Genomic DNA, 9,027 nt, shown 5'->3' with positions numbered 1-9,027 from the left:
GGTTACCGGAACCCCCCAGGGAAGTAATGGGCCCTAGTGGGCCTTAGGGGAGAGAGAGGGCAGCAGCCAGGAGGTGCCCCCCCAAGGGGAGTCTGAATAGGACTAGGGGAGGGGGGCGCGGCCCCTCTTTCGCTCTCCCTCTCCTTCCGACTTCTCCTACTTGGACTAGGAAAGGGGGGAGCCGATTCCTACTTGGAGTAGGACTCCCCCCTTAGGCGCGCCCCCTAGGGCCGGCCGGCCTCCTCCTCCCCTCCTTTATATACAGAGAGGGGGTGTAGCAACCCGACCTTAGACGGTCAAATCACTGTGTATCTGTGCCATCCCTGGATTAGTATGCTGGCACACACAGTACATCAATGTATATATCAAAGTGCAATCACATGTATAAATAACATAAAACTGATATATATACCTCATAAGTCTCAGCGGAAACAAACAATCGGGTGTGGAGTCCCATCAACGCCATTGGCAGGTTGAGTGTAGACCGTAACCCAATCAACGGAACTCACTCGTCATAGAAATATCTGCAACATGAGATGTTGCAGCCATGTAGGTCAGTACATTGAATGTACGGGCAAGATCACTGTAAGAAGAACAGATGATAAAACTATACTATGTGCAATATGGCTTTGTAGCTCTGTGTCTGAGTTTTTTTTGCGTAAAAGCTGGGTTTATTTTCCCTACATTAAAAGAAATAACCAGAGTCTGTACTATGGAATTTTGTATCATGACATGGTTCCGCCAACCGATGCCTCATAACCCAAATCATCATAAGTTGCCCACAATTAAGTTATCAGTCCGGTGTTGAGAGTTCCGAGATAGATCCAAGTCCAGAGGCTCAAATTGTGCTTAACCGAGGACACGACTAATCGATTAGGTTTTAACGCTCTGTAGAGGTTTGTACACTTTACCCGCAAGATTCGGTCCCTCTTTTTACGTTCTCGCACTTCAGGGTGTTTGAGAACAAGACGATCGAAATATGGTCTTCTGAAGAGTTCCCCTGACCACTGTCCGGTGCTCATCCAATCCTACCTTAGTTCTACATCTGCTAGCATCGTCCCAGCCAGAGTCACCACTAGGGTCAACCAAGCCATAGCCCATGGTGACTTGCGGTTGCATAGGTAAGCTTCCGGGCATGAAGTATTCTTCCTTCTCTTTGAGCCTAGGTGGAGCTTTTCGTATGATATCATGACGCTTCTCCAAAATCATCGAGTACTGGACGCACCAATGTACCCTTCTTAACCATTCTCCACCCAGAGGTATATTGAATTCTTGTCTTGAGTCTTGAAGTCTTGGCCTTGAAGATGCAGTCCTTGCAGATGCCATCATGGAGTTGTCGTCATTGACGTAGAGTTCTTCATACTCACACCACTCTCGAGCACTCATACCAACCCCATCTACTATAGCGTATCATTAAAATAAATAACGTCCCGGGCTTGGTAATAGGGAGATGGGTTCCTACCTCATGCATACTACTCAACTACAAGATTCAATATAACTACTGGAGGGAATGATAAAAGAAGTGGCACTACATGCAAGTAAAACATAGGTATGAATAACATGGTCAAAGTGAACTTGCCTGGTATGTTGAAGATAATAATGCCCTCAGAATAATGACTTGGTAGAACTAATCGTCACTCCGTTGGAAATCTATATTAACATACATAGCATTCATATAAGCAAACAATTCTAGCACTCAAAAATAACAACTAAGTCAACAAAGAAAACGCAATAATAAACTCAAATGAACTCCAAAGAAACTTCAAGTAAAACCACAAGAAAAACTACTAAGGAAAGTCTACGACTTTACTACAAACACCTAACATAGTTTTGCCGTAACTAAAAACTTAACAACAATTAAAACACGAAACTAATAAGTTAACAAAAAACAAAATGTAAAACAACTAAGTTAACAAAAAGTATTTTTCATAAAATTTTATTTGCAAAAAAACAAATAAAAAGCTTTTATGAAACACTAACTATGACCTAAACAAGTTTTCATACAAAACTAAATAAAATAAATTTTTAAAATAAAAATAAAATTTTCTTTGGTTGACTAATAGAAACAAAACTAAATTTGTCAGAAGTGACAAAAAGAAATAATTTAAAAATAAAAAAAATATAGAAAAAAACTAAAACAAAACTATGACTAAAACAATATTGTTCTGCTAAAAACTTAATTTAAAATAACTAAAAAAGAAATAACTATATGCTTCTGGATAAACAAAACCATAATAAAACAGTAGCAAAAATAATCAATCAAAAATACATTGTAAAACTCAAAATATGACCAAATTTAGTGATTTGAACAAATTTCATCAAACTCAAGTTTAAACTACTCAAATTTGAAACCTAAGTACACAAACAGAAACTTAAACAAATTTGTGACACAATGCAAAAAAGAATCACTCAATTTTGGTCTAAAACATAAAAGTTATTGAATTTCTAAAAACAGAACTATTTTGTTTTTTAAACAGAAACGAAATAAAATAAAATAAAACAAATCGGGCACTAGCTACGCATGGGCTGCTACTGGGCCTAAACAGGTGGGCGATCTGAAGTTAAAAGACGCTCGGCCGAAACTTAACTAAAACTGCGCGCGTGCGTTTAATAAGGGAAAACCGGCGAACCGGTTCGACCTAAACCAAATAAACAATTTAAAAAAACCGATCTAAACAAAAACCAATCTAGGAATCGTTTTTTTTTGGGTTTTTTTTTGGAACGAGCTGGACGCTAGCGTGACTTACAGAGAAGAGCAGAGCGTAGGCAGGGAAGAGGGCTCTGGCGTGGCGGCGGCTCCGGTCGACGACGGCCTCGGCGGTGATGTCGAGACGATGCAGAGTGGCAAGGGCGTCAGATTTTCTGTTAAAGATGAGGCGAGGAGACGTCGGGGTCGAGCGGGCGTCACCGTAAACTCTCTTGCTCTGGATGAACTCCGGGGGCATTGCGAGCTTGAGGCGGTGGCTCCGGTGCTTCCTGGACGTCCGAAACATGTCAAAAAGGTTCACAACGAAGAGGGACAGTATTATATGTAAGGAAATTTTTTGTATATGCTTACACGCGTCGGAGTCGACCGGTGAACCGCGTGAACTCCGGCTAGATCCAGACGACGAGGGCGTGTGATAGGGTGGGTTTTGGCGAGGGGTTTCAAGGGGAATCGGAAGAGGAGGGTCTTGGCTATTTATAGGACACTAGTTAGCATGCACGTGCAATGCACGTCTCAACCAAATCAACACATTAAATTCTTGTGTATTGAATTCTGTAGTGCTGATAATCCCTGCATCTCTAAAGGTGAAGTTCAATACGAACCCCACATTTATCTTCTGAGGATGTATGCAAAGTTGGAGCAAACGAAAAAGAAATCATAATCCAAGATGAAATTGCAGTTGTATACTAAAGATTTCAGAATGTCTGATTTATTTTGTGTACTTCGAAGGACTTATAATACATATATAAGTGGGAGCAGATGAAAAAGAAATCATAATCCAAGATGAACATGGCAGAGATGCAAACTGTCAACAAAATATGCAAAACAGAACGCAGTCTTGGAACAACTGGATTTGTTCCCTCTTGGATTCAGGCTACATGTTATCTTCAGAATTTGAATTGATGGAGTCGACTACAGCGCCACAGTGGGAGTCACAACACGCACCACTTGCTTCAAGCTCGCCAGTAGCCAGGACCATTATGCATCCATTCTGAGTCTCATCTCCAGGAGTGCAACATTCATGAACAAAAAATGAAGAAAGAAAATTTAATAATTTGTGTATGACATAGATGGCATGCAAGCCACACTTTCTCCAGGCTAATCTTAGTCCTGGTAAGATAAACAATCTATTAAACTTGTCCTATCAACATCTCAACAATGGAGAAATGTCTACTATTTCAAAATGGAAAACTGTACAATAAGGAAATATCCATGAGTAGATCTTGCGCTAGGATAGTCATTGTTTCACAAAGCTAAAAATAAAAGAGAAAAATCCACACACAAATTTAGGAAGACCAAAGCCACACAACAAGGCCTTCCTAATGAGATGAATATACCATCAGGAAAATAAATCATACCAACAAGGCCTCCTATACAAATCAGAAACTTCTATATGCTCCTCTTATCTTCATCTCGCCTTTTCCAATGATTGTTTACACCGTGTACATGCCAAAGACTTCATTTCTCCAATACAGAAGACATCAAGCTCAAAAAGACCATAAACTGATGGTCATATCATCTCTTTGGGCAACAACCAGTCCTAGCACTGCAGCTAGATAACACAAAAGTTGAGTTTGAAATCACAATAAACCATGCAGCTAACTGCTATTTACTCACATATCACATAAAAGAAAAATAAGCTAACTACATATTCATATTCAGTTATAAAGTATCACGAAGCAAACTAAAAAAATTGCTGAAGAAACTATCAGTTCTAGAAAATAATTTTGCTGCCCTCAAAAAATAGAGATTTGTCAATAATCGGAAACCGTTGTAATATGACTTCCTATTGTGTCCTAAACTTTCAAATTGCTTAGAAGCCATATACAGTATGCTATAATTTCCAATAGCATGCCACGCCTCTCATGTACACAGCCTTCTATAGATAATTTAAAATTGACCGTTCTGCAAGCAGATGCAATCACAACCATAGATGTAAACAAATTTCTTAATATTCGGTATGAAACTTTTTGATCAAACGTAAAAACAATCAAAAGGACAAATATGTAAGAAGCAAGAAACATGACAACACTGGAGTAGCTGATAATCCTATCAATAACCCCTACACCAGCTGCATTAAGATATACTCTGGAGTATTGTGTTATTTGTTGTTGCCTGCAAATGTTGGACTTGGTGGAACATACATACTCCCTCCGTCCGAAAATACTTGTCATCAAAATGGAGAAAAGGAGATGTATCTAGAACTAAAATACATCTAGATACATCCTCTTTTATCCATTTTGATGACAAGTATTTTCGGACGGAGGGAGTACCTCGCACCTTTTATTTGCTTAAACCCATTTTATTCTCGTGTTCAACAATTGCAGGCTTGCAGAATAGCCGAAGCATCGTACTCTACAGAGCTAAAGTATTGTGAAGAAACAAACATCTGAATAAATGCGTTCAGGCAAAATATGTGTGGATCCGGAAGGTAGCACGATTCTCAATTCATTCTTCAGAACCTACATTTGAATTCATTAAAGTTTAATTTACCACGGTGTCATGATCTAAAACATAACACATAGGTTTTCAATACAGTTTTGAGTGTCATCCTATGTAGGCTAACTTGTGCAAACTGGAAGATACTTTAACATATTTCAGAGGCCTTATTTGGTATAGAAGTAACATTCAACATGACAGTAAATCTTGAGATGGTATTACCTGAGAGTAAGCTCATGAAGCAGTAACTGTCAGTTTGTCACCTTAGCAATTCAATAATAGTAACTATCACTACAATTAACAACAAAGAGTATATACTCAGCCTTTGAAGAAGCATAGACCAACCTTCTCAACTGATTCTTCTTGTAGGACGGTCGAAATTCCTGGAGCTAGAAAATTGCAGACGGCGTTTGATGACAGCACTGTATTTGGGCTGAATATATGCTACTATGGTCACCCTGGAGGGAGTAAATTGCTCAAAGCCACCACATTTCTGGCTAGGATACTGCAAAACTACCACTTTTGGCAAAAATTACGAAAAACCATCACTTCTGTGGCAAGTGAGTAACAAATTCCACTGATTCGAAACTAAGCCGCGTTAATAGCAAAACTAACAGGTGGGACCCGCATGTCTAGGCTGATGTGGCAAAGACTAGTTCTAGTCAATGTTTGACCTGCTGAGGTGGACATGGGTCCCACTTGTCTGCCACAACTCTTATCTCCTCTCTCTCTCTCGTGTCCTTCCTGCCACATGCCCGTCCCCTGCCTGCACCCCAGTCAACTCCGACGAGGCCTAGCCCCTGTGCGCCCGCCCCCTGCCTGCTCCGGCGAGGCCGAGCTGCCGCATGCCCGCCCACTGCCTGCTCCTCCTCGCGCGCGCTCCCTCCCCCTGCCTGCTCCACGCCGCGCGCCCGCCCCCTGCCTGCTCCGGCGAGGCCGAGCCAGCGTGAGCCCGCACCCCGGCCCGCTCCGACAAGGCCGAGCTACCGTGCGCGTGCGCCCAGCACGCACGGGGTCGAGGTCAGTCGGCAGCGGTGAACGCGGCCATGCCCAACTGTGAGAAGCTGGTGAATCGGCGGCGGTGGCGATGCAGGGGCCCTGCGGCGGTGGGTTCAAGGCCAGGCGACGGCGGACGCGACTGTGGCCAGCCGCTTGACCCTGGTGAGCGGCTCGGGCGGAGCGACTCCTTGCCACCAGATGCTCCTGTCGTGGCCGGCCACTAGTGAATCGATAACGACGGCGATGCAGGGTCCCTGCGATGGTGGGGTTCGAGTCCAATCGGCGGCGGCGATGCCGGGGCCCAACGGCGGTGGTTGGAGCCCGTTTTGGACGGGAAACAACGGCGGAGGGCGGATCTGGAGGCGGGAGACTGATTCCGGTCGGATCTGGTGTCCGGCAGTGCGGCGACAGCTGGGTACGGCCGCGTCCGCCGCCGCCAGTCGTCGAGGAGCGCCCCCGAGCAGATGTGAGGAAGACGGAGGTGTGAGGCTGACATGTGGGCCCTTTGCCACCTCAGCATATTATCCAGCTAGGCACGCCAAATCAGCCTGACATGTGGGGCCAACTCGTCAGTTCCACTGTTAGACGCGTCTCAGTTTCAAATTAGTGCGATTTGTTACTCACTTGCCGCGGAGTCGGTGGTTTTTCGTGATTTTTTGCAAAAGCGGTGGTTTTGGAGTACTCTAGCCACAAATGTGGTGGCTTTGAGCAATTTACTCCCCTGGAGGACATGTAAAAATGATGAATAAAAAAATTGACTAACCATTAATACATTCATTTGTCTCAAGTATACACATGTGATTCATTCAGCATGTTAATCTGATGCATCCAACAATTAGATAATTGCATGTGGACCCCTTTGTGTGTACAGTGTATATACCTTGAGCGTCACCGAGGATTTGGATGGCACTGCCAGTAGTCTAGCTCTGGTGATCAGCACTGCCGAGCCTTCCGTTGGCGGCACTGATTACCCTTCCGATTCATGTCATCTTCTGCAAATCAATTGGTTCTACCATACGCACCGCATGCACATATGGTATACACAACAATTTCAGATTTAAGCCTGGAAACACACTCATACAATTCACTCCCCTATACAGAACAACTTCGGATTTAAGCTTGGGAGGCTGGGACCAAGTACAAACCACAAGGTAATGAATGTTCAACCATACAATTGAGAATAATAGTGTAAAAAATATAATTTTATTTTTTTAGGCGTACGTCAATGAGCTCCTCCAGAGAAGTATCCCACTGATTGTTTTGACCCTTTTATTGCACTCTTTCTCAGACTGTTTTGAAGAAAAGAGCTGGAAAGCAACCACAGGTCCATCCTCTATTGTAGTCGCTCGCTCCTCCATTATTTGTGCTGTAGGTTCATGTACTGCTGGCTGGAGATACGATTGTTCTAAAGAAAATTGTTTTGGCTGTGTAACAGAGGAAGAAAAAGAACGGAGAAGTGCTTGGCTCGGCGGTGGATCTCGGCCTGGTCACCTACTGCTGGCAGGAGAGGACCTCACGCTGTCGAGCTCTTCGTGGGCTGGTGCTTCCGGTTCGCCATGATCGGAGACCCTATATGAAAGCCTGCTAAGCGCGTAGGTGGGGCAAGTGGAGGCATACCTAGGTTGCTGCCGCGACGGGCGAAGGAGCAGCCGGAGTGCTGTGCAGCAAGGTCGGCGAAGGAGGCGCGCCCGGCGAGGATCTGGTCGACGCGCGGCGACATCGGCGCGCGTGTGGCGGAGAAGAACCGGCCCTCGGGCCCTCGCCACTCCTCCTCGTGCTTGATCTGGATGTAGGACGCCCGCGCCATCTCCTTCCCCGCCGCCACAGACGCCATCTCTCCATTCATCCGCCGCTTTGCCGCTCCGGTTGCTTCGGGAGGTAGGTTCCTCGCGCCTGGGGTAGAGGCAGGGGGAGGTTACGGCATCGGCGGCAGCTGCTGGAGGCGTCTCCGCGCGCGGCACGGCGGATCCTGTGGCTAATGGCGGCGCAAGGGTGCGGGAGGAACGGCGGGGCGGCGAACGGCGCGGGAGGAGGGGGCGAGAGACGTGCGAGGAGAAGGGGGCGAGATAGGTCGTGCAGGGAGGAGGGGAGAGGTCGTGCGGTCGTTTGCGGGCAGCATATTGTTTTTCTTTCTGAACGGTTGGGCAGATTAGGGATTGATGGGTTTGGCTTAACGCGTGGTTGGTAGTGTTAAACACAGAATAATTAAGGGCTATTACATCTTAATGATGGATGGGTGAGATTGTTTAGATCTGCCTTTCTCTTTCTTTTATAATGGTAGTAGATAGATAGTAGATGAGGCTTGGACGAGGGATTGACTCGGGATAGGGTTCCCACGAAGATCGGATGCGGCGGCAGCGGCCTCGTGAGCATATACGGTGAGCATATACGGGTACGATCTACTCCCTCCGTTGCTAAATATTTGTCTTTCTAGACATTTCAAATGACTACCACATACGGATGTATATAGACATATTTTAGAGTGTAGATTCATTTATTTTGTTCCGTATGTAGTCACTTGTTAAAATATCTAGAAAGACAAATATTTAGGAACGGAGGGAGTATTCCGTATGTACGTGGAGGAGAAGAAAAAGCGGGGTGGGGTCTAGCGATCAGAGAAAAAACAAGAGGGAGAGAGAGAGGGATGGGCCTTGGGCAGGCAGCGGCCCCCCTTTTGTTTTTTAAACTGTTTTCTTTTTCTAAATAGAGAACAAAACAAAATATTAAATAAATAAATAAAATAATATATGGGCATATAATAAATCAAAATATTCGGAAAAATATTTCCTGAGATATGAACATATTTCCGTGTTCAAATAAAATCCACACAAATTCATAAAAGTCAAACATTGCTGCTGTTGCAATAAAACCCAATAAAAATC

At 44.5% G+C, this 9,027-nt stretch overlaps 1 protein-coding gene across 1 annotated transcript; it reads right to left on the bottom strand.

The window, feature by feature from the left end:
- Positions 1 to 6,048: 6,048 nt before the first annotated feature.
- Positions 6,049 to 8,225, bottom strand: LOC119308836 (peptidyl-prolyl cis-trans isomerase Pin1-like). The gene is made up of 2 exons (XM_037584998.1): positions 7,763 to 8,225; positions 6,049 to 7,154 (listed from the first exon to the last, which is right to left on the bottom strand). The coding sequence occupies exons 1-2, from the start codon at positions 7,989 to 7,991 to the stop codon at positions 7,126 to 7,128; spliced, it is 258 nt and encodes an 85-aa protein (XP_037440895.1). The 5' UTR covers positions 7,992 to 8,225; the 3' UTR covers positions 6,049 to 7,125.
- Between the last annotated feature and the right edge of the window lie 802 nt (positions 8,226 to 9,027).

The sequence above is a fragment of the Triticum dicoccoides genome, chromosome 5B (genome assembly GCF_002162155.2).
Source record: "Triticum dicoccoides isolate Atlit2015 ecotype Zavitan chromosome 5B, WEW_v2.0, whole genome shotgun sequence".
Lineage (NCBI taxonomy): Eukaryota > Viridiplantae > Streptophyta > Magnoliopsida > Poales > Poaceae > Triticum > Triticum dicoccoides.
This window is presented reverse-complemented; position numbering and strand designations above follow the sequence as displayed.